At 38.2% G+C, this 25301-nt stretch overlaps 1 protein-coding gene across 3 annotated transcripts in view; it reads left to right on the forward strand.

Moving 5' to 3' along the window:
* PCDH11X (protocadherin 11 X-linked) overlaps positions 1-25301 on the forward strand; it is a 1508525-nt gene that overhangs the window by 750830 nt on the left and 732394 nt on the right. For all 3 annotated transcript variants that reach the window (XM_077286500.1, XM_077286502.1, XM_077286503.1), the window contains exon 4: positions 10917-10988. In XM_077286500.1, coding sequence (XP_077142615.1) covers positions 10917-10988 — 72 coding nt within the window. The remainder of the gene's footprint in view (positions 1-10916; positions 10989-25301) is intronic.

Consider the following 25301-nt stretch of genomic DNA (forward strand, 5'->3'; position numbering starts at 1 on the left):
TGCTCCTATGTACAAGAATATAACTACTATAATACTACTCCTATGTACAAGAATATAACTACTATAATACTGCTCCTTTGTACAATATAACTGCTATAATACTGCCCCTATGTACAAAAATATAACTACTATAATACTGCTCCTATGTACAAGAATATAACTGCTATAATACTGCTTCTATGTACAAGAATATAACTGCTATAATACTGCCCCTATGTACAAGAATATAACTACTATAATACTGCTCCTATGTACAAGAATATAACTACTATAATACTGCCCCCTATGTACAAGAATATAACTACTATAATTCTGCCCCCTTTGTACAAGAATATAACTACTATAATACTACTCCTATGTACAAGAATATAACTGCTATAATACTGCTCCTATGTACAAGAATATAACTACTATAATACTGGCCCTATGTACAAGAATATAACTACTATAATACTGCCCCCAACATTACAAGAATTTATCTACTATAATACTGCTCCTATGTACAAGAATTTAACTACTATAATACTGCTCCTATGTACAAGAATATAGCTACTATAATACTGCTCCTATGTACAAGAATATAAGTACTATAATACTGCCCCTATGTACAAAAATATAACTACTATAAAACTGCCCCTTATGTACAAGAATATAAATACTATAATACTGCTCCTATGTACAAGAATATAACTACTATAATACTACTCCTATGTACAAGAATATAACTACTATAATACTACTCCTGTGTACAAGAATATAACTACTATAATACTGCTCCTCCTATGTACAAGAATGTAACTACTATAATACTGCCCCTATGTACAAGAATATAACTACTATAATACTGCTCCTATGTACAAGAATATAACTACTATAACACTGCTCCTATGTACAAGAATATAACTACTATAATACTACTCCTATGTACAAGAATATAACTACTATAATACTGCTCCTTTGTACAATATAACTGCTATAATACTGCCCCTATGTACAAAAATATAACTACTATAATACTGCTCCTATGTACAAGAATATAACTGCTATAATACTGCTTCTATGTACAAGAATATAACTGCTATAATACTGCCCCTATGTACAAGAATATAACTACTATAATACTGCTCCTATGTACAAGAATATAACTACTATAATACTGCCCCTATGTACAAGAATATAACTACTATAATTCTGCCCCCTTTGTACAAGAATATAACTACTATAATACTGCTCCTATGTACAAGAATATAACTGCTATAATACTGCTCCTATGTTCAAGAATATAACTACTATAATACTGGCCCTATGTACAAGAATATAACTACTATAATACTGCCCCCAACATTACAAGAATTTATCTACTATAATACTGCTCCTATGTACAAGAATTTAACTACTATAATACTGCTCCTATGTACAAGAATATAGCTACTATAATACTGCTCCTATGTACAAGAATATAAGTACTATAATACTGCTCCTATGTACAAGAATATAACTACTATAATACTGCTCATATGTACAAGAATATAACTACTATAATACTGCTCCTATGTACAAGAATATAACTACTATAATACTGCTCATATGTACAAGAATATAACTGCTATAATACTGCTCCTATGTACAAGAATATAACTACTATAATACTGGCCCTATGTACAAGAATATAAGTACTATAATACTGCCCCCAATATTACAAGAATGTATCTACTATAATACTGCTCCTATGTACAAGAATATAACTACTATAATGCTGCTCCTATGTACAAGAGTATAACTACTATAATACTGGCCCTATGTACAAGAATATAACTACTATAATACTGCCCCCAACATTACAAGAATTTATCTACTATAATACTGCTCCTATGTACAAGAATATAACTACTATAATACTGCTCCTATGTACAAGAATATAACTACTATAATACTGCTCCTATGTACAAGAATATAACTACTATAATGCTGCTCCTATGTACAAGAATATAACTACTATAATACTGGCCCTATGTACAAGAATATAACTACTATAATACTGCCCCCAACATTACAAGAATTTATCTACTATAATACTGCTCCTATGTACAAGAATATAACTACTATAATACTGCTCCTATGTACAAGAATATAGCTACTATAATACTGCTCCTATGTACAAGAATATAAGTACTATAATACTGCTCCTATTTACAAGAATCTAACTACTATAATACTGCTCATATGTACAAGAATATAACTACTATAATACTGCTCCTATGTACAAGAATATAGCTACTATAATACTGCTCATATGTACAAGAATATAACTGCTATAATACTGCTCCTATGTGCAAAAATATAACTACTATAATACTGGCCCTATGTACAAGAATATAAGTACTATAATACTGCCCCCAACATTACAAGAATTTATCTACTATAATACTGCCCCTATGTACAAGAATATAACTACTATAATACTGCTCCTATGTACAAGAATATAACTACTATAATACTGCCCCCAACATTACAAGAATTTATCTACTATAATACTGCTCCTATGTACAAGAATATAACTACTATAATACTGCCCCTATGTACAAGAATATAACTACTATAATACTGCTCCTATGTACAAGAATATAACTACTATAATACTGCTCCTATGTACAAGAATATAACTACTATAATACTACCCCTATATACAAGAATATAACTACTATAATACTGCTCCTATGTACAAGAATATAGCTACTATAATACTGCTCCTATGTACAAGAATATAACTACTATAATACTGCCCCTATGTACAATAATATAACTACTATAATACTGGCCCTATGTACAAGAATATAAGTACTATAATACTGCCCCCAACATTACAAGAATTTATCTACTATAATACTGCCCCTATGTACAAGAATATAACTACTATAATACTGCTCCTATGTACAAGAATATAACTACTATAATACTGCCCCCAACATTACAAGAATTTATCTACTATAATACTGCTCCTATGTACAAGAATTTAACTACTATAATACTGCTCCTATGTACAAGAATATAGCTACTATAACACTGCTCCTATGTACAAGAATATAAGTACTATAATACTGCCCCTATGTACAAGAATATAACTACTATAAAACTGCCCCTTATGTACAAGAATATAAATACTATAATACTGCTCCTATGTACAAGAATATAACTACTATAATACTACTCCTATGTACAAGAATATAACTACTATAATACTACTCCTGTGTACAAGAATATAACTACTATAATACTGCTCCTCCTATGTACAAGAATGTAACTACTATAATACTGCCCCTATGTACAAGAATATAACTACTATAATACTGCTCCTATGTACAAGAATATAACTACTATAACACTGCTCCTATGTACAAGAATATAACTACTATAATACTACTCCTATGTACAAGAATATAACTACTATAATACTGCTCCTTTGTACAATATAACTGCTATAATACTGCCCCTATGTACAAAAATATAACTACTATAATACTGCTCCTATGTACAAGAATATAACTGCTATAATACTGCTTCTATGTACAAGAATATAACTGCTATAATACTGCCCCTATGTACAAGAATATAACTACTATAATACTGCTCCTATGTACAAGAATATAACTACTATAATACTGCCCCTATGTACAAGAATATAACTACTATAATTCTGCCCCCTTTGTACAAGAATATAACTACTATAATACTGCTCCTATGTTCAAGAATATAACTACTATAATACTGGCCCTATGTACAAGAATATAACTACTATAATACTGCCCCCAACATTACAAGAATTTATCTACTATAATTCTGCTCCTATGTACAAGAATTTAACTACTATAATACTGCTCCTATGTACAAGAATATAGCTACTATAATACTTCTCCTATGTACAAGAATATAAGTACTATAATACTGCTCCTATGTACAAGAATATAACTACTATAATACTGCTCATATGTACAAGAATATAACTACTATAATACTGCTCCTATGCACAAGAATATAACTACTATAATACTGCTCATATGTACAAGAATATAACTACTATAATGCTGCTCCTATGTACAAGAATATAACTACTATAATACTGGCCCTATGTACAAGAATATAACTACTATAATACTGCCCCCAACATTACAAGAATTTATCTACTATAATACTGCTCCTATGTACAAGAATATAACTACTATAATACTGCTCCTATGTACAAGAATATAACTACTATAATACTGCTCCTATGTACAAGAATATAACTACTATAATGCTGCTCCTATGTACAAGAATATAACTACTATAATACTGGCCCTATGTACAAGAATATAACTACTATAATACTGCCCCCAACATTACAAGAATTTATCTACTATAATACTGCTCCTATGTACAAGAATATAACTACTATAATACTGCTCCTATGTACAAGAATATAGCTACTATAATACTGCTCCTATGTACAAGAATATAAGTACTATAATACTGCTCCTATTTACAAGAATCTAACTACTATAATACTGCTCATATGTACAAGAATATAACTGCTATAATACTGCTCCTATGTACAAAAATATAACTACTATAATACTGGCCCTATGTACAAGAATATAAGTACTATAATACTGCCCCCAACATTACAAGAATTTATCTACTATAATACTGCCCCTATGTACAAGAATATAACTACTATAATACTGCTCCTATGTACAAGAATATAACTACTATAATACTGCCCCCAACATTACAAGAATTTATCTACTATAATACTGCTCCTATGTACAAGAATATAACTACTATAATACTGCCCCTATGTACAAGAATATAACTACTATAATACTGCTCCTATGTACAAGAATATAACTACTATAATACTGCTCCTATGTACAAGAATATAACTACTATAATACTACCCCTATATACAAGAATATAACTACTATAATACTGCCCCTATGTACAAGAATATAACTACTATAATACTGCTCCCTATGTACAAGAATATAACTACTATAATACTGCTCTTATGTACAGGAATATAACTACCATAATACTGCTCCTATGTAACTATGTAACTACTATAATACTTGTCCTATGTACAAGAATATAACTACTATAATACTGCTCCTATGTATAAGAATATAACTGCTATAATACTGCTCCTATGTACAAGAATATAACTACTATAATATTGCTCCTATGTACAAGAATATAACTACTATAATACTGCCCCTATGTACAAGAATATAACTACTATAATACTGCCCCTATGTACAAGAATATAACTACTATAATACTGCCCCTATGTACAAGAATATAACTACTATAATACTGCTCCTATGCACAAGAATATAACTACTATAATACTGCTCCTATGTACAAGAATATAACTACTATAATACTGATCCTATGTACAAGAATATAGCTACTATAATACTGCTCCTATGTACAAGAATATAACTACTATAAAACAACACGTCTTTTACATGGTGGCGCTATTACAGAATGGTTTAGGAATAGATTGTACAGACAGTGGATAGTTTTTGTGGTATTTTCCTTCTAGACCTCAGTACTATATATATATATATATTGCAGGTACCGGTATATTATTAGTAGTAGTTGCAGCACATTAATTTTCCCGCTTTCCTTCCGTCATGTCATGCTGAACTTCGCAGGGTGTAAATATCTTGTCCTCACACAATGATCCTTCTGCTGTGTCGCTAATGTTGCTCTTTATGTTCTGTCCCTTTGGTGAATTCAGGTCTTTCACCATTGGAAATAGGAGACTTGTTTTTTTGTTGGTTATTATGAGCGTCTCAATAAACATTACGTTTATTACCGTTGAATAACTAATGGCTCCTGGATGGGATGGAGCTCGGCTGTGAGAATACTTAGGTGGACACATTTATTTTGTAAATGGATTTTTCTGTCATAACACCATTACCAGGATAAATTAGGACGATAAATGAGATATAATAAAATAATAAAATTACTGATCCAGGTATACGATGGCATTTATTTTAAGTTATTTTTATGTGATTAAAAGATATAACAATGAAACTTTATCAATTCAATTCATGCGAGGAAACAGTCAACTTTTAGTAGTTACAAAAAAATATTGGTATATAATTAATTTGTTTATCAAGGAAATCTTGTGCCTTTGCTCCAGATTTAGAGCTATTAAGGAAATTGTTAAGCAAAACAATTTATCATCTTGGTATTGCCCTGCCTGGACCTTCTTCCCCAATTACATCTCACTAGAATAACAATTCCTTGAATAATTTTGTCATTTTGGGCATAAAACTATTTATATCATTTTTTCTTGGTGTCACGGTGCACCATATAGTTTTTTTCTTTTTACGCCAAACTTTGCAGCTTCTTCAGCACCGTGGACAGCGTCTGATACGACTACATCCCATCTCATTAACAGCTGTTTAAGGCCCCGCTTAATATTAACAGATACCTATCAGAACTTTCTTAATTTATAGAAGGTAATCTTGTAAGAAATCCTTCCTATGATCCCCTGCAAGAAGCCCAGATAATTACTATGCTGACGAAATCCTTCCCCGACTACTTACCTAAAAGTGCTGACGAAGCAACTCTTCAGATTTTTAAGCACACGAGAATTTATAATTAAAATGACATAGAGTATGCAAAGAGTATTACGGCCTTCAGTGAGATATATGAAAACATTAAACCACTCTTAGATGTCTTCCTACATGATACATTATGCAAATGTAACCTTGATACAATTCCAATGTATACATAGTGCTGCGGAGTGTATTAATGTGACCCAGCAGAGACACGGAGGAAAACTTTCCGCATGGAGCTCTATTTATCTACAAATGTAGCAGAGCTCAATTTTTCATCTAGCTGTTCATTCTACTTAGAGTGATAACTTAATGAGTGAAGATAAAGCAGAAGCAGCAGCAGGTCTGGATTCCTACAGAAAGCCGCCATTGCTTTTTCACCGGCTCTGTGTCTCTGTTCTTACATATCTATCTATGTTACTGTAACATAAGAGAAGAGGTCAGATTACCATCAAAGCTTGATCGTTTTGTCCTATCCGGGGTTTGGGGTGAATTTCCAAGATTCTGATGCAAGTTTTGGGCCAGGGCTCTGTACAGTAGTGTGTATGTTGGTATTACCTTGGGGACTATAAGAGCACGGAATCATCTTTATACAATTGTATCTGTAAACCATGGACCACCAGTGAATTACTGTAAGTGCTAGTCTTTGTCAATGCATGTTATGACATGTTAGGCACTACATATTGAAAGAGTAACTAAGTATTTGCAAAAAAAATGTAACCATGTTTATTAGTCCCTTTAATTTCCTTGAGATGGGTGGTGGGTCGAAACCCAATTGATTGGTTAAAAGACTCCAGAGAAATTCGAAGTTCTGAAGACAGACCTCATGGCCCAGGCAGAATGAAGCACAGATACAATGGAAAGCCTATGCTCTCTATTGCACGCGTACTTCAGTTTGGGCACGCACTCGAGCTGTGCGCTCCTGTCTCCTGAGCTGCGTACTTCTCAGGGATAATCAGAGAGAGGAGTGGGATCTAAGAACCTGGACCACCTACAAACTCAGAAGAAATGAAGGGACACAAAATTATACACACATATTTTTCCTTTTTATATGTATCTTTAGTTAATCTTTAGATGGTTTATTGTATGTATTGTGGCATTAAGACTATCGTGTATATGTCGCATGTAGCTGAGAGGCCAGATGTTCGGATGCTAATCTTTGAGTTGCACAGACTCCGTTCAATCTAAGGTCCCATGATGTATGGAGATGACCTGCTATAGCCATACATCTGCAAGGAGTTTGTATGTTCTCCCTGCGTTTGCACGGGTTTCCTCTGGGTTGTCCGGTTTCTTCCCACACATAGACATACTGATAGGGAAATTAGATTGTGAGCCCCATTGCGGACAGTGACAATAATGTATGTAAAGCGCTGCAGAATAAGATAGCGGTATATAAGCAAAGCATAATAAAAACACATCAGAAAGTCAGAATATGACACAATAAACTGATCAATGTAATGGGCAGTGGGATCACACTATGTTTATTCTTATTTATGCCAGACATATTATTGTTTCATAGGTCCAGGTACATGAGCTATTGTTCATATGAGTCTGAATGTTGACTCTTGTTTTAGGTTGAATTGATGTTTGTTGATTTGTTGAATGGTTCTTGATTACCTATTGTATCAGTCCTTGCAGTATATTGTTCTGCTATCCTTCAGGAACAAAGATGCAGATTAGTTGAACAATCAATGTTATTTTGGTGAATTTCTGCTGGCTACCTATTGTATCAGTCCATGCAGCATGTTGTTCTGCAGACATTGAAGGACAAAATATACAGATTACCCATCCAACTTTCTCACATCCAACAAGCTTGATGCCTTCATTCTGTTGTGTAACAATCAAGCTCTCTACCTCAGTAACTGAGTGACCACAAAGCTCTGTGCCTCACTGACTGAGTGACCACCAAGCTCTGTGCCTCACTGACTGAGTAACCACCAAGCTCTGTGCCTCAAAAACTGAGTAACCAGCAAGCTCTGTGCCTCAATGACTGAGGGACCACCAAGCTCTGTGCCTCAATGACTGAGTAAGCAGCAAACTCTGTGCCTTAGTAACCACCAAGCTGTGTGCCTCAATAATGAAGTCGCCATCAAGCTGCGTGTCTCAATGAAGCTCTGTTTATCAATGACTGAGAATTCACTAAGTTCTGTGCCTCAATGATTGAAATCCACCACACTCTGTGCCTCAATGACTGAGTAACCACCACGCTCTGTTCCATTATTGTGCTTTTGCTGAGAGACTGTAAATACAACAATGGTTTCCGCATGTCAAGTCATTTTCTGCTCGAGTTGAACCTAGTCCGCGTGAGTCACCAAGCGAACCTTGTGCAGAGTATCCTGAATAGGTTTGTGAGCGCAAGGCTTACCCTTTCACAAGTGTGTTCCCCAAAAAAGCTAGGGTTTGATGTCTAAGGCTACTTTCACATTTGCGTTGCGTCGGGCGCAGGTTCGGCGACGCATAGTGACACATGCGTCATGCGCCCCTATATTTAACATGGGGTCGCATGGACATGTGTTGTCTAGCGTTTTGTGATGCATGCGTCATTTTTGGCGCAAGCGTCAGGGCGCAGAGGACGCTGCATGATGCAGTTTTTTTGTGCCAAAAATCATGCCAAAAATGGACGCATGCGTCACAAAATGCTGCGTTGTGCATGCGTTTTGCATGCATTGTGCGTTGCGTTGCCGACGCTGCGCCGCAAAACGCAAATGTGAACTTAGCCTTAGGAAGCTTTATGTTCCAAAATTTATTTTGGGCAGCTTCGCTTGGTTACTCTGGCAGATTTGATGCAGTTGAAATAAAAGTCGATTGAATCAATAGTGCGCAGATTTCAATTTATTATGCTTGAGGTCACTTCAGATCCCAGCACATAATAGACGGAAGGGAGGGGTTTAAATGTAGCAAAAATACTGTAAGAATTGAAGTCTTTGGACCAGGGAGAAGCGGCGGACGTGTAAGGGTATGTGCACACAATGTTTCTCTCAGAAGAATTCCGCCAGGAACTGAACTGAAAAAAGAGCCAAAAAGTAGCCAAAAAATGATAATGATGAACAGATGCACTATGTAAAAATAATAATAAAATGAAAAATAGCGAACTGATGAGCAATGTAAAAATGACTTGTGCATGTGTTCAGATTTTTTTAGCTTCTTTTAATTGCTTTGAAAGCCGTTAAGTGGATGAAAGAATTGACCAGTCCAATCTTCTGGCAGCTTCCACTCATTATTTCATACATAAAGTTGTAAAAAAAAAATCAGATTTCCATATTCCTACTCAGCACAAAATACAATCTTTGTGCCCTGCTTAGATACACAACTGTATCACAGGGGCTGATTTGTACATTCTTAATTGCATGAAATAACTAAGTTACGTCTGAGTGATCAAATATTTTCCATATTTTCCATTTTTTTGGTTCATTGCGACATCTAGAATTTGTCGACATGTTGGGATGATTTACGCTTTATTTTTACCTTCCAGGACGAGGGTTTTACTCGGAGTTGGTAGTTCATGTTTCGGGGATTTTTCTCACTCGGCTCTTGCACTTATTTTTTATCTTTTACAACTTGACAGTCATATCCTCAGAAACCTTTCCACTCAGACAGACCACATAATTTGATCTTCCTGAGCTGGCACTTTAATGGCTTCTAGTGACTGGAGAACGGCTGCGAGACATAAAATGATGAACGCGCATTTAATCAATTGATGGAACTCCTGTTAATGAAGTGTGCATTTCTTGTTGCAATAGAATACTCTGGAGATTGTTTTATCAGTTGGTAATAGTGTGTTACTCTCTAAGTGGAGGACGTAGTATTAACTTTCCTATTTTGCTGCTGCAATAATCATTCATTTCAAAGCCCCAATGCTCTGGAGGAGTAGGCAACACATTTGCCGTGGGTAGGAACCGCAATTCATTACTGGCAGCCTCGGTAAATGTGAGCACCAAAATTTTTTACTAATGAACCTTCACTTTATTCATCAGATGACGAGAAGGAGTAATTCTTTATCTACAGGGAAGGAAACGCACATAACCTTCCTGTGCAGAATACTTCACAGACTGCACCAAAGGCTCAAGGTCTTATTCATATCACTATTTCCGCAGCGCCAATTATCACAATATCAGGCGTCTAAATAACACATAATCATCAACTTCCTCCAACCGCGAAGCGGCTTTATCATAATTGGGCATTACCCTAGAAGCAACTTGTGGTAAAAGGGCATCAAATGTATCTCTTGGTTGTAGTTTATCTTATTAGATCTGTTATTTAATATTATCTTGTTGCAGTTCTGATATTGTTCTTTATTTTTCTTTTCAGCATGGAAAAGACATTGGGAAACTTCAATCTCCTCTAAAGGAATCAAATCTGGAGTCCTGGAGTCAACCCCCGGTAAAAATCACATTTTATGATATTTTGCTTTAATGTTTGAGTGACAATTGTTTGTAATTACAAGAAAATAATAGAACAAAGTATTCTAGACTTTGCTGTGTCCTAAGCCTTCTGGATTGTGGTATGTCCTGAATCTTCTGGATTCTTCAATTTGCTGAGTCTTCTAGATTGTGGTTTGCTTTATTTCCTGGTTCTTCGGGTTTTTGGTATGTACTACGTCTTGGAGTTTGGTATATCTTGTGTTTTTGGTTCTTCTGGATTTTATTATGTCCTATGTCTGCTATCTATCTCTTTGGAGACTTCCACAATTTCGTATGCACTATGTCCAGGGAATTCAAGATTCTGATATGTCCTTTGTTATGGGTCTTTTAAATTCTGTTATGTCCTTTGTCTTTGTTCTTCTGGATGGTATTATGTCCTATGTCTACGATTCATTCTGGTATGCACTATGTCCTGGGTCATCTGGATTCTGAAATGTCCTTTTTCTTATGGATTCTGTTATGTCCTATGTCTGCTATCTTATTGGAGACTTCCACTTTCTGGTAGTTCCTTTGTTCTGGGTCTTCTAGACTCTGGTATGTCTTTTGTTCTGGGTCTTCTAGATTCTGGTATGGTCCTTTGTTCTGGGTCTTCTGGGTTCTGGTATGTCCTTTGTCCTGGTTCTTCTGGATGGTATTATGTCCTATGTCTACGATCTCATTGGAGATTTCCACAGTCTGTTATGTCATTTTTTCAGGGTCTTCTAGACTCTGGTATGTCCTTTGTTCAGGGTCTTCTAGACTCTGGTATGTCCTTTGTTCTAGGTCTTCTAGACTCTGGTATATCCTTTGTCCTGGTTCTTCCGGATGGTATTATGTCCTATGTCTACAATCTCTTTGGAGATTTCCACAGTCTGATATGTCCTTTGTTTAGGGTCTTCTAGACTCTGGTATGTCCTTTGTTCTGGGTCTTCTACATTCTGGTATGTCCTTTCTCCTGGTTCTTCTGGATGGTATTATGTCCTGTGTCTACAATCTCATTGGAGACTTCCACAGTCTGGTATGCACTATGTCCTGGGTCTTCTGGATCCTGGTGTGTGCTTTTTGTCCTGTGTCTTTTGGATACTGTTGTGTCCTAGGTTTTGTGTCTTCAAGATTGCCCATTAAGGCTATAATCACATGTGCAATCAAATGCAGAAGTGGATCCTAAAGAAATGAGAACCATAGTAAAAGACAACTTTTACTTCTCCTTCTGTTGTTTTCACTTCTTGGTTTGTCCTTAAAAACAATTCTCCAAAATTGCCGTAAAAAGTACATATGTGATTTCAGGCTACATGTTGACGGTGCAGATGATGACCACTTTTGACTTTGAAGCCTTGATTTCTGCTGAGCTGTTCAAGATGTTTCTGATAAAATAGATGCTAATAAAATGATATTATCATGTCATAGAGAATATTCTCCACTATTGAATCTTCCAGCTCTTAGAGGAACCTGTTGATCTTATATTGGCTTTCTGAGTTGTTGATTGTTTTACGTGAATCTTAGAGGAAACCAAACGCGTGAGGATGGGAGTCCTCAAAGAAACACCTCAACAGCCTTGCAGTCTTGGAAGTTGAAGGTTAATAGAGGGCAAAATTAGTGATTTCATGATCAAGTCCTTGCACTGGTTTACAGAACTATCGGGCTGGGTGGTAGATCTGTAAGAACATTTACATGAATTCAGAAAATCGCATATTTAGCAACAGAAAATTGAATTGAATTGAAGAAGCCACTTTGGATGATTCCAGTTAATTTTGACTTTACCGCATTGAAGTCTCTTCATAGAAAGCATGGTACGGTACATAGATGGATATGCGTAAGTCATTGTATGAATATGAAAAGTCATTACTGAGAGAAATAGGACAACATATGAGATCATGGGACACAGAGTATGGAGAATATGTACAATGTAGTTAAAAATGTTTAAAAATTAAGAAAAAAATATAGCAGTTCATATCATCCACCTTTTACCAATAGGAGAATAGAAAACAAAAACAAATTTGGTCGCTCAGTGTCTGTAAAACTCCAACCTATCAATATCTGAAATTATTTAATCTGAGCACTAAACCCTATAAAGAAAAAAAAAGTTTTCAAACTTCCATTTTTCAGAAGCCACACCTGCTTGAAAAAAGTGAAATAAAAAGCAATCAAATTATCGTGTGTATTGCACAATGGTGCCAGTAAAAAACACAGCACAGGGGAAAAAAAAGGCCTCACATGGAAAAGTATGAAAAAGCTCTATATCCCAGAAAACGGAAACGCAAACCAAACTTTTTTTTTTTTACAAAGTTCTGATTTTTTTTAAAAAACTAGTGAAATATAGAATAAAACTTTACATGTTTAGTATTGTCTTAAACGTATTGATCAGGAAAAGTGTTATCAGGTCATATTTGGTGCTGTAAAAATGAAGCTCAAAAATAAAAGCAGAATTAATTTTTTTCCCCACCATTTTACCCTATTTAAAGTTTTTTTTCCCTTTTTTTAATACAATATATTATAAAGTGAATGGAGTCATTTAAAACTATAATTCATCCCATGTCAAACAGATCTTAATACGGCAATGTTAATGGCAAAATGAAAAAAAAAAATCCTAAACCTTACAGTAAATATGAGGTTTTACTAGGAGAACCCGGAGAGTGATTGCAGCACAATAAACCCAATATCAATAGATTTTTTCAGGTATAACTCGGCAGATCTATATCTGTCTACATGGGACTATTCTGGAATAACTTAAGAGCTTTGGAGAAGGGAGAATTGTCCTATGAGATGATCCATGTGATACATTCTCCATCCTCTGCTTCTGTTACAATGTAACCTCATTACTTTCCGTCTACAGTATTTTTGCCGGATGCTGCCTTTTCTCGGTTGCCGTAGGATGGAGTGGAGAAAGTTCAATTTCTCCGAGATTGTTTGTTTGATTGAACAAAGATATAATTTGCACTATCGATGGCCAAAAAGAAATGTAATCAAGGAGCAACATAACTGATTAGACCATTCTGGCAATAGAGAAGTAAATTAGCTGCAAGTTGTTGTTTGACTTATGTCTGCTTATTGGAAATCTTTCATTAGCCATGCTTTGGTCCACGGACAGTTTATCTCGCAAGTGCTAGTTTTATGATCATTGTGCTGAAATTACTATGCTAGACAAAGCAAATTATATACCTCTCGGGCACAAGTTGTTACACTGTCTCGAGGATTTTACTGTGCAGTCAACCACAAGGAATGAAATGTAGGAGAACATTCTGTAGAGTTTGTGTTTACTAAATAAGCTGATTGTTATCCGGAAGGAGGCGCCGCCGCCATCACCGCTTCTCCTTGGAGGTGGGGATACATGGCTCCATGTTCCTCTGTATATTCTTTGGCATTTGCACAATCTACATTTGCTACTTTGATATAAATCTTGTATGAGACGACCTGGTGGATGGGCAGCGAGAGTCGCCATAATTGTTTTGTTCACAAGTGTTAATTTTATCCTTTCATCCCTGGTGATATCCATCGCTCCTTCTATACTTTTCCAAAGTCTTATAACACTTTTATTAATCTGGGTAACGAGAAGGCGATGATAAGGTCTCGCTAATCATCAGGCCCTCGTATATATGCCCAATAATACTATCTGGACATCATAGAATAAGACCACCTCCATGAACAGGAATTCATTCCTCCCTTCTCAACAGGAAAAAGACCAAAAAATGGAAAATTGGCCAAAGAATTATGGAACAGGTGTAAAAGACCAACAAGGGTGGTAAAAGCCCAGCAGCATAATGTGGGGTCCATTTTTCTATAGACCACCCCATCTTTTATCCATTATGCTGGGTGTTCGCTGGAGTAATCTGATGTAATTGCAATTTTTCCTGCTCCCGTCATCTCCGCATCCTCACATGCTTTCCAGGCTTATTTGCTTTAGAAAAAGACTTGTCTGGTTCGGGCAGCCTTTGAATATCTTTTTCAGGTTCTTTTTAAGGAAAGGGGGTTTAAATATTGAAAACACCTGTAAGCTACATATATTTTGCTTAGAAAATTGATAGCGTTAATTGTAATTACAATTTTAAAGGGGTTATCCTTAGGAGAGATCATCAACTTAAAATCAGTGGGAGTCTGACACCCGGCAAGCCCACCTATCAGAGAGCACAAAGCTGGAATACCACAGCTCCATACGCTCTGTGGTGGCCATTGCCAGCACTGCAGATCTGCTTTTATTCTCTTCGAAGTGATCGGAGCTGCAGTCCTGAGAATGACCACTATACAGCATATGGCGCTGCGCTGTTCTGACTCCATGCACTGACGCCGGACCTGCTCATCACTGTAGTGTCAGGCGTCAGATGCCACCAATTGGGTACTGACCAATCCTAAGGATCTGTCGGGAATATCTGAGTCATGAAAAACCCTTTATGACTTCTTACAGTCCAAAATAGGAGTATGAATGTAGAACCGGAAGTTGGCATCACAAGGTGACACACCGCGACATTGGGCATTCTCGGTCATCATGCAGGGCTGTGCGCCCAACCTTACTCTAACCGCAATTTCTTTACTTTTTCTTTTAGAAAGCTTTGGTCGAAAATGTCATTTATTAAATCCTTCATCAGAATTGTCTATTTAGATTGTCCTCATTTACTACATTCCTGCCCTAAATAAATCCCATAAACCTAGCAACGTACGAGGCATCTAGCAATGGGTTAACACATTGTTCTAGATTTCATTATCACCGCACGATTCTCCCATCCGCCGAGAGCAGAGCTCCGCGCCCCGAGACCTCGGTGATTTTACAGCAGAATAATTACTGACATCATCAAATAAAGAGAGCGCATAAGTCCGTCTCCGGAGTCGGGATTAGTATTGGGAGCAGAAGACGTATTCATTCCGCTCACCGGAGGCCACGTGTTCAGCTCAGAGTTGCGTACGAACGACACCGGTGATTCTAGATCTTTACTCAGCAATGAAAATAGTAACGGAAAATGCACCGAGGCGCAAAGGTCAGAGACGTTCAGAGGCATCTGCGCGTTGACAGAGAAGGATCAAGATACTAAATAATTAGCTCTTGTCTCATATGATTGATTCTTGACCTAGGAGGCTGAAGGTCCAGTACAAGAGCAGCAGACACGTAGCACACAAACCTCCCAGCAGACTACGATAGATGCTTATTGTAGTGTAGTGCGGGGCCACAAGGACGTTGGCCCCGGGCGCCAAATTCTATGGGAGCACAAAATGTCACCCCGCCCTTCCACTTCTTCCTGAAATGGTGTAGTGCCCACATGGCAGTTGGTGAATTAGATAATTAAAGCAGCAAGGGGCCACGCTGACATTTAGATCATTGCCACAGGTTCCTAATACAAAGTGCAGGAGTGAAGATAAGTTTGTTATCGGCTATTGCACTCTGCATAGGAAACAAATGGAGATAGCATAGCTCTCAATATAATAAAGTAAGCGTTATTGTCTTTGTTTCTTCCTATGCAGAACACAATAGCCAATAGCAAACTTATCTCGAGTGCTGCACTCTGCATAGCAGCAACTGAAATGACAGAGGCAGCACTCTGCTCTCCTACAGCCCTTGCCTCTCCTCTCAAGGGTAATTATGTAAGAGGGGAGCTGTGACACTGCAGCACTGCAGGTAAATGCAAACTCCACTAGATGGCAGCAGAGTGGAGAGAGGGCTGGATTCCTGCTCAGAGCAGACCAGCAGAACTGCAGCGAGGCTACCACCAGGTGGCATCAGAATAGTCAGACAAGCCGGGTCAATACCAGAGAGTAGCGTAGTACCAAGGGGAATTCCAAACACAGAGTCATAGGAGTGCCAAAAGGTCAATACCGGTCCGTAGCAGAAATACTAGAAGAGACAGAATCGGGTCAGAGCCAAAGCAGAATCGAGTATTGGGGAATCCAAACACACAGGGATACACAGAGTCATGGCGGGAAGAAAGGAATAAACAGACACGGGCAAAGACAGCTAAATGCAGCAGGACAAATGAGGGTCTCACCAGAGCCAGCTACACACGCCTTAGGCAAGAAATCTAACTGGCACTGCCTGCAAAATGCAGTGCAGAGAAATAGCAGACCGACACCGGAATGAGGCAGAGAAAGTTAACCACTGACATGACCAGAGCGGGAAAGGAGAGACAAGACCCAAAACCCGGCCTGGATCACGACAGGAGCTATCCCAAATGTAAAAAGAAATCCCACTAACATTATGATAAACATTTATTTTCCATACTGTTTGTAACGTTGGGCTAGGGTTAGACGTAGGAGCAGGGTAAGGGATAGAGCTGGGGTAAGGAAATACAAAGTATATTATGCAAAAGAAACAAACAAGTATAAAACAAAAAATAAGTGGAGCAATGTAAAAGTTTTTGTTTTTTTAATTTGTTGTCTAATGGTGCAGATGTGAGGAGCGCGACTTGCTCCCCTGAAGTTGGCAGCTTTGCCTCTAGATGTTTCTGCTACATGTCTCTATGGTCAGCCCTTGGCTACGATGGGACTTGCAGCCTGTCTACGATTTTGTTACTATGTAATAATGAGGAAATGATAGTGTAAGTAATGAAGTAAAGGGTGGATACAACATCCCAGTACACAGATGTAGCGGAACGATCCTTCTTTTGTGCGCTGTGGCCAGAGTCTGAGGAATGAAAGTCGCAGCTCCTGGGAATTACACTGCTACCTAGAATGAAGGTTCCTAGGGGCCACATCCTGCAGATCTCCAGCAGTCGTGAAAGTAGCCGCGACTCCCAGCGGACCTCCCCGGCCGCAGGCCACACAGTGCGTTTCACTTCTTATCTAAGACTTTAAAGAAAGTGCAATATAGCCAAGCTTGGTTTAGTGGGGTTGAGCTTGAATTTCTATCAGTGCACCCCGCGATATGTACCTGCAGAAAGGGCCAGAGGGGCCATGACCCATCTACTTTTGTCATCATTGGCCATTTCATGCTTCAGAACTCCACACAACATTTGTAGCCCATCTTATCAACAAGACATCACTGTGACACCTCTACTCAGGCGAAAAAGATATAATAATGTCACATTTAAAGGGATTTTCCTATGTGATGTGACTATGTGATGGTCGTGTCTGACCATACAGGAACATGGACTGATCGTACCACATCTCGTGGCAGATGGGGGTAGAAAACAGACATTACAGCATGGGATCGCAAATAATTCTTTCTTTTAGGTAAAATGTTGCTTAACCCCTTTCTGACATCGGACGTACTATCCCGTCGAAGTGGGGTGGGCCCGTATGACCACCGACGGGATAGTACGTCCATCGCGATCGGCTGCGCTCACGGGGGGAGCGCGGCCGATCGCGGCCGGGTGTCAGCTGACTATCGCAGCTGACATCCGGCACTATGTGCCAGGAGCGGTCACAGACCGCCCCCGGCACATTAACCCCCGGCACACTGCGATCAAACATGATCGCAGTGTTCCGGCGGTATAGGGAAGCATCGCGCAGGGAGGGGGCTCCCTGCGGGCTTCCCTGAGACCCCCGGAGCAACACGATGTGATTGCGTTGCTCCGAGCGTCTCTTACCTCCTATCCCTGCAGGCCCCGGATCCAAAATGGCCGCGGGGCTGCATCCGGGTCCTGCAGGGACTACTTCCGGGTCCAGAGCAGGCGCTGGTAAGCCTGCAGCCCTGTAAGTCAGATCGCTGATCTGACAGAGTGCTGTGCAAACTGTCAGATCAGCGATCTGTGATGTCCCCCCCTGGGACAAAGTAAAAAAGTTTAAAAAAAAAAATTCCACATGTGTAAAAAAAAAAAAAAAATTCCTAAAAAAAGAAAAAAAAATATTATTCCTGTAAATACATTTCTTTATCTAAATAAAAAAAAAAACAATAAAAGTACACATATTTAGTATCGCCGCGTCCGTAACGACCCAACCTATAAAACTGTCCCACTAGTTAACCCCTTCAGTGAACACTGTAAGAAAAAAAAAAACGAGGCAAAAAACAACGCTTTATTACCATACCGCCGAGCAAAAAGTGGAATAACACGCGATCAAAAAGACAGATATAAATAACCATGGTACCGCTGAAAACGTCATCTTGTCCCGCAAAAAATGAGCTACGATACAGCATCATAAGCAAAAAATTAAAAAAGTTATAGTCCTCAGAATAAAGCGATGCCAAAATAATTATTTTTATCGTATAAAAGCGCCAAATCATGAAAAAATGATCTAGATGAGATATCGCTGTAATCGTACTGACCCGAACAATAAAACTGCTTTATCAATTTTACCAAACGTGGAACGGTATAAACGCCTCCCCCAAAAGAAATTCATGAATAGCTGGTTTTTGGTCATTCTGCCTCACAAAAATCGGAATAAAAAGCGATCAAAAACTGTCACATGTCCGAAAATGTTACCAATAAAAACATCAACTCGTCCTGCAAAAAACAAGACCTCACATGACTCTGTGGACCAAAATATGGAAAAATTATAGGTCTCAAAATGTGGACACGCAAAAAGTTTTTTTGCTATAAAAAGCGTCTTTTAGTGTGTGACAGCTGCCAATCATAAAAATCCGCTATAAAAAACGCTATAAAAGTAAATCAAACCCCCCTTCATCACCCCCTTAGTTAGGGAAAAATAATAAAATTAAAAAAATGTATTTATTTCCATTTTCCCATTAGGGTTAGGGCTAGGGTTAGAGCTAGGGTTAGAGTTGGGGCTTGGGTTGGAGCTAAAGTTAGGGTTGGGGCTAAAGTTAGGGTTAGGGTTGGGGCTAAAGTTAGGGTTAGGGTTGGGGATAAAGTTAGGGTTAGGGTTTGGATTACATTTACGGTTGGGATTAGGGTTGGGATTAGAGTTAGGGGTGTGTCAGGGTTAGGGGTGTGGTTAGGGTTACCGTTGGGATTAGGGTTAGGGGTGTGTTTGGACTAGGGTTTCAGGTAGAATTGGGGAGTTTCCACTGTTCAGGCACATCAGGGGCTCTCCAAACGCGACATGGCGTCCGATCTCAATTCCAGCCAATTCTGCGCTGAAAAAGTAAAACAGTGCTCCTTCCCTTCCGAGCTCTCCCGTGCGCCCAAACAGGGGTTTACCCCAACATATTGGCATCCAAGTTCTCTTGTTATCCTTGGGAAAATAAAAATCATTTTTGTGGGAAAAAAAAGGATTTTTTATTTTCACGGCTCTGCGTTGTAAACTGTAGTGAAACACTAGGGGGTTCAAAGATCTCACAACACATCTAGATAAGTTCCTTGGGAGGTCTAGTTTCCAATACGGGGTCACTTGTGGGGGGTTTGTACTGTTTGGGTACATCAGGGGCTCTGCAAATGCAACGTGATGCCTGCAGACCAATCCATCTAAGTCTGCATTCCAAATGGAGCTCCTTCCCTTCCGAGCTCTGTCATGCGCCCAAACAGTGGTTCCCCCCACATTCGGGGTATCAGCGTACTCAGAACAAATTGGACAACAACTTTTGGGGTCCAATTTCTCCTGTTACCCTTGTGAAAATACAAAACTGGGGGCTAAAAAATCATTTTTGTGAAAAAGAAAAAAATTATTTTCACGGCTCTGCGTTATAAACTGTAGTGAAACACTTGGGAGTTCAAAGCTCTCAAAACACATCTAGATAAGTTCCTTAGGGGGTCTACTTTCCAAAATGGTGTCACTTGTGGGGGGTTTTAATGTTTAGGCACATCAGGGGTTCTCCAAACGCGACATGGTGTCCCATCTCAATTCCAGTCAATTTTGCATTGAAAAGTCAAACAGCGCTCCTTCCCTTCCGAGCTCTGCCATGCGCCCAAACAGTCGTTTACCCCCACATATGGGGTATCAGCGTACTCAGGACAAATTGCTCAACAACGTTTGGGGTCCAATTTCTTCTCTTACCCTTGGGAAAATAAAAAATTGGTGGCGAAAAGATCATTTTTGTGAAAAAATATGATTCTTTATTTTTACGGCTCTGCATTATAAACTTCTGTGAAGCACTTTTGGGGTCAAAGTGCTCACCACACATCTAGATAAGTTCCTTAAGGGGTCTACTTTCCAAAATGGTGTCACTTGTGGGGGGTTTCAATGTTTAGGCACATCAGGGGCTCTCCAAACGCAACATGGCGTCCCATCTCAATTCCAGTCAATTTTGCATTGAAAAGTCAAATGGCGCTCCTTCCGAGCTCTGCCATGCACCCAAACAGTGATTTACACCCACATATGGGGTATCAGCGTTGTCAGGACAAATTGCACAACAATTTTTGTTGTCCAATTTCTTCTCTTACCCTTGGGAAAATAAAAAATTGGGGCGAAAAGATCATTTTTGTGAAAAAATATGATTTTTTATTTTTACGGCTCTGCATTATAAACTTCTGTGAAGCACTTGGTGGGTCAAAGTGCTCACCACACATCTAGATAAGTTCCTTAGGGGGTCTACTTTCCAAAATGGTGTCACTTGTGGGGGGGTTCAATGTTTAGGCACATCAGGGGCTCTCCAAATGCAACATGGCGTCCCATCTCAATTCCAGTCAATTTTGCATTGAAAAGTAAAATGGCGCTCCTTTCCTTCCGAGCTCTGCCATGCGCCCAAACAGTGGTTTACCCCCACATATGGGGTATCAGCGTACTCAGGACAAATTGTACAATAACTTTTGGGGTCCATTTTCTCCTGTTACCCTTGGTAAAATAAAACAAATTGGAGCTGAAATAATTTTTGTGTGAAAAAAAGTTAAATGTTCATTTTTATTTAAACATTCCAAAAATTCCTGTGAAACACCTGAAGGGTTAATAAACTTGTTGAATGTGGTTTTGAGCACCTTGAGGGGTGCAGTTTTTAGAATGGTGTCACACTTGGGTATTTTCTGTCATATAGAGGACTCAAAATGACTTCAAATGAGATGTGGTGCCTAAAAAAAAATGGTGTTGTAAAAATGAGAAATTTCTGGTCAACTTTTAACCCTTATAACTCCCTAACAAAAAAAAATTTTGGTTCCAAAATTGTGCTGATGTAAAGTAGACATGTGGGAAATGTTACTTATTAAGTATTTTGCGTGACATATCTCTGTGATTTAAGGGCATAAAAATTCAAATTTGGAAAATTGAGAAATTTTCAAAATTTTCGCCATATTTCCATTTTTTTCACAAATAAACGCAGATAATATCAAATAAGTTTTACCACTATCATGAAGTACAATATGTCACGAGAAAACTATGTCAGAATCACCAGGATCCGTTGAAGCGTTCCAAAGTTATAACCTCATAAAGGGACAGTGGTCAGAATTGTAAAAATTGGCCTGGTCATTAACATGCAAACCACCCTTGGGGGTAAAGGGGTTAAAAACAGGTAGTGAAATTCTTTACCTCACAATAAGAATCAGCTCTGATCCCATTTTGCGTCCTCCCCGCCAAGGAGCTGTGGTATGGTCAGACCATGTTCCTGTACTGTCACAGCCACAGCACAGTTATAAGATTATCTCAGCACAGGAACATTTGATTTAAACACATCCAATTGTGGAAATTATTATTATTCCAAGATCTATTGATTAAATGTACTTTTGTTGTTGGGAAAAATCGCTTTAATCCATTATCCCTGCAAAGAGTAATGCAGCGGAAAAAAATTTAAACAATCAGTATTAAAATTCTCACAAATGTTCTGGTCCTCTTCTTACTCACATGATTTCTAGACTAACTCCCTGGATTACATACACTCCATGTATGAGCCAGAAGTTACTTTTTAAGTTCTGATGCTCCATAGACTTACATTGTAATAATGACTCTTCCTGGTATAATCTGACGAGTTAGAAATTAAGTCCTGTAAATCAGAAGAGGACCAGAGTGGTGCTGGAAACCAGAGATGTTGGCGATCAGTAACTCTACATACATATTTAGTACCTTTAGGCAGTAGAGATTTTGTCATGAGTGCTTCTTTACTGCAGCAGTGAAGATTAGAATCAGCTCCTCCATGCTCTCCTACATCGTCTGTAGTCTTCAGTTAGTGCCTATACTCTCGGTGTGGAGATGGGCCCCTTAGTTGTTGGGCCCCATGACACTATAACTGATGTGCTATACAGATGTCCCTATGATTTCAGGATGTAACCCTGGAAAAGATACATTACAGAGAAGTGCAGCCAAGATACATTCTTTCAGTTTTATGAATGAGCTAAAAAGTTTTCTTTTTCCTTAGCCCCTTATCCCTGAGATCTACAGAACGCTGACTGCAGTGCTCAGGATTCATTGTCTGCCTTGTTACACAGATTCAACAATCAGACATTTCTTCACTGTAACAGCGGCACTTTCTGAAAATCCAACAGACGCTCTAAGAAAACATGCGTCCTCTGTTGTCAGAAGTGAAGATTTTGACAAACTTGTGTTCTTCGGTTGTCTTCGTGCTGAGAGATTTTTTCGACTTTTGCTTTCCTGATAGAATATTTTGAAGATGATGGAAGACGGAGACATGATTCGATACAATGTAACTTCACATATTTATATTTTTTTTTTCTGCCTTTCTCCAGAAAGAACATTTTAATTCAAATTAACATCTAGAAGTGATACAAATAACACACAGTATCCGTGCAGAAGCCAAACTGCTTTCCGATGAGTGGGTCACCCGAGCACCAGGGGAGCTCCGCACAAGGCGATGACTGCAATGCTTGCCGCATAAATAACTCTCTTAATGTCTCTCAGTAATTACATTGTAGAGTGAAATTTCTCATGGCGCGACTGGCGCTAGTTATTGGCTCAAGCACCATGTTTCAAGCCTCCGCCTTGAATAACAAGACGGAAAAAAAGGCGCCCTGCTCCCCAGTCCATTGGTGTTCACTTGTCAATGTTGAGCATGAGTGCTTCTTCCAGGGACTGAAGTGTAATGGACTCATGTTTTGTCATTTTCACAGAAATGAAGAATAATCCCATTTGCGCTTTTAATGGCATCCAAGCATTATCATATTGTGATTTGTGAAGAATATTTATTCACTCCCAGTGATATTGAACAGATGACTCACTTGCTGTTCCGATCTGTAAAATATTCTATTTTTGAGATCTTTTTATTCTCACTGAAAAACATCAGATCATCACATTCACTGTTAAATTGCACAGAGAATAGAAGTAACATTCAGCGAAGCAACAAACCTTAAGAGTAGACATGTAATTATTCTGTGACTTTTCTTACTTAAAGGGATACGTTAAGGTCTGCACATTTACTAAAAAATAAATAAAAATAGAAAAAGTTTTAAAAACCTAATAAATAATTCCTCTATCAATCAGACTATTTTTTTTTATTTTCCATTCCTTATATAACTCCAACATATCCTGCAATACTGTTCAGATGTGATCACCATTCACTCCCATTTCTGACTCCATTAGGGCTCACAATCTACTTTCCCTAGAGTATACATCTATAGAACATCTATATATATCACAATGAGTGACTATATAGCAACAGAACCTCTGTTTATGTCACACAGTGACTATACAGCTACAGAGCCTCTCATTATACCACACTGAGTGACTATACAGCTACAGAACCTTCCTATATATATGTCAAGCTCATGGACTATACAGCTACAGAACCTCCCTTTATAACACACTGTAATTTCTAAGGAAGCTCTGTAGCTGTATAGTCACTGAGTGACAATACAGCTACAAAATCTTTCTATATATCACACTGAGTGACTATACAGCTACAGAACTTTCATATATATCACAGAGTGACTATACAGCTAAAGAACCTCCCTTTACATCATGTTGAGTGACTATTCAGCTGCAGAATCTTCCTATATATCAAACAAAGTGACTAAACAGCAACAAAATGGTCATAAATATCACACTGAGTGAGTATACAGCTACAAAACCTCCCTTGATATCATACTGAGTGACTATACAGCTACAGAACCTTCCTATATATGAAACTAAGTGACTATACAGCTACAAAATGTTCATATATATCACACTGAGTGACTATACAGCTACAGAACCTTCCTATATATCACACTGAGTGACTATACAGCTACAGAACCTCCCTTTATATCATACTGAGTGACTATACAGCTACAGAACCTCCCTTTATATCATACTGAGTGACTATACAGCTACAGAACCTCCCTTTATATCATACTGAGTGACTATACAGCTACAGAACCTCCCTTTATATCATACTGAGTGACTATACAGCTACAGAACCTCCCTTTATATCACACTGAGTGACTGTACAGCTCACACTTCCCTATATATTTATTGAGTCTTTGGATTATTATTCACAGACTCTGACTACCTGATCCATTTTCAGTCTGATTTAGCGCTGCAGTAGTACGACACTATGAGATTAGGCCTTTTCCTGTTCCTATGTGGAATGAGCTGTTTGCTCTGACCTCCTACTCCTACA

Source organism: Ranitomeya variabilis, chromosome 2, assembly GCF_051348905.1.
Source record: "Ranitomeya variabilis isolate aRanVar5 chromosome 2, aRanVar5.hap1, whole genome shotgun sequence".
Taxonomy (NCBI): Eukaryota; Metazoa; Chordata; class Amphibia; order Anura; family Dendrobatidae; genus Ranitomeya; species Ranitomeya variabilis.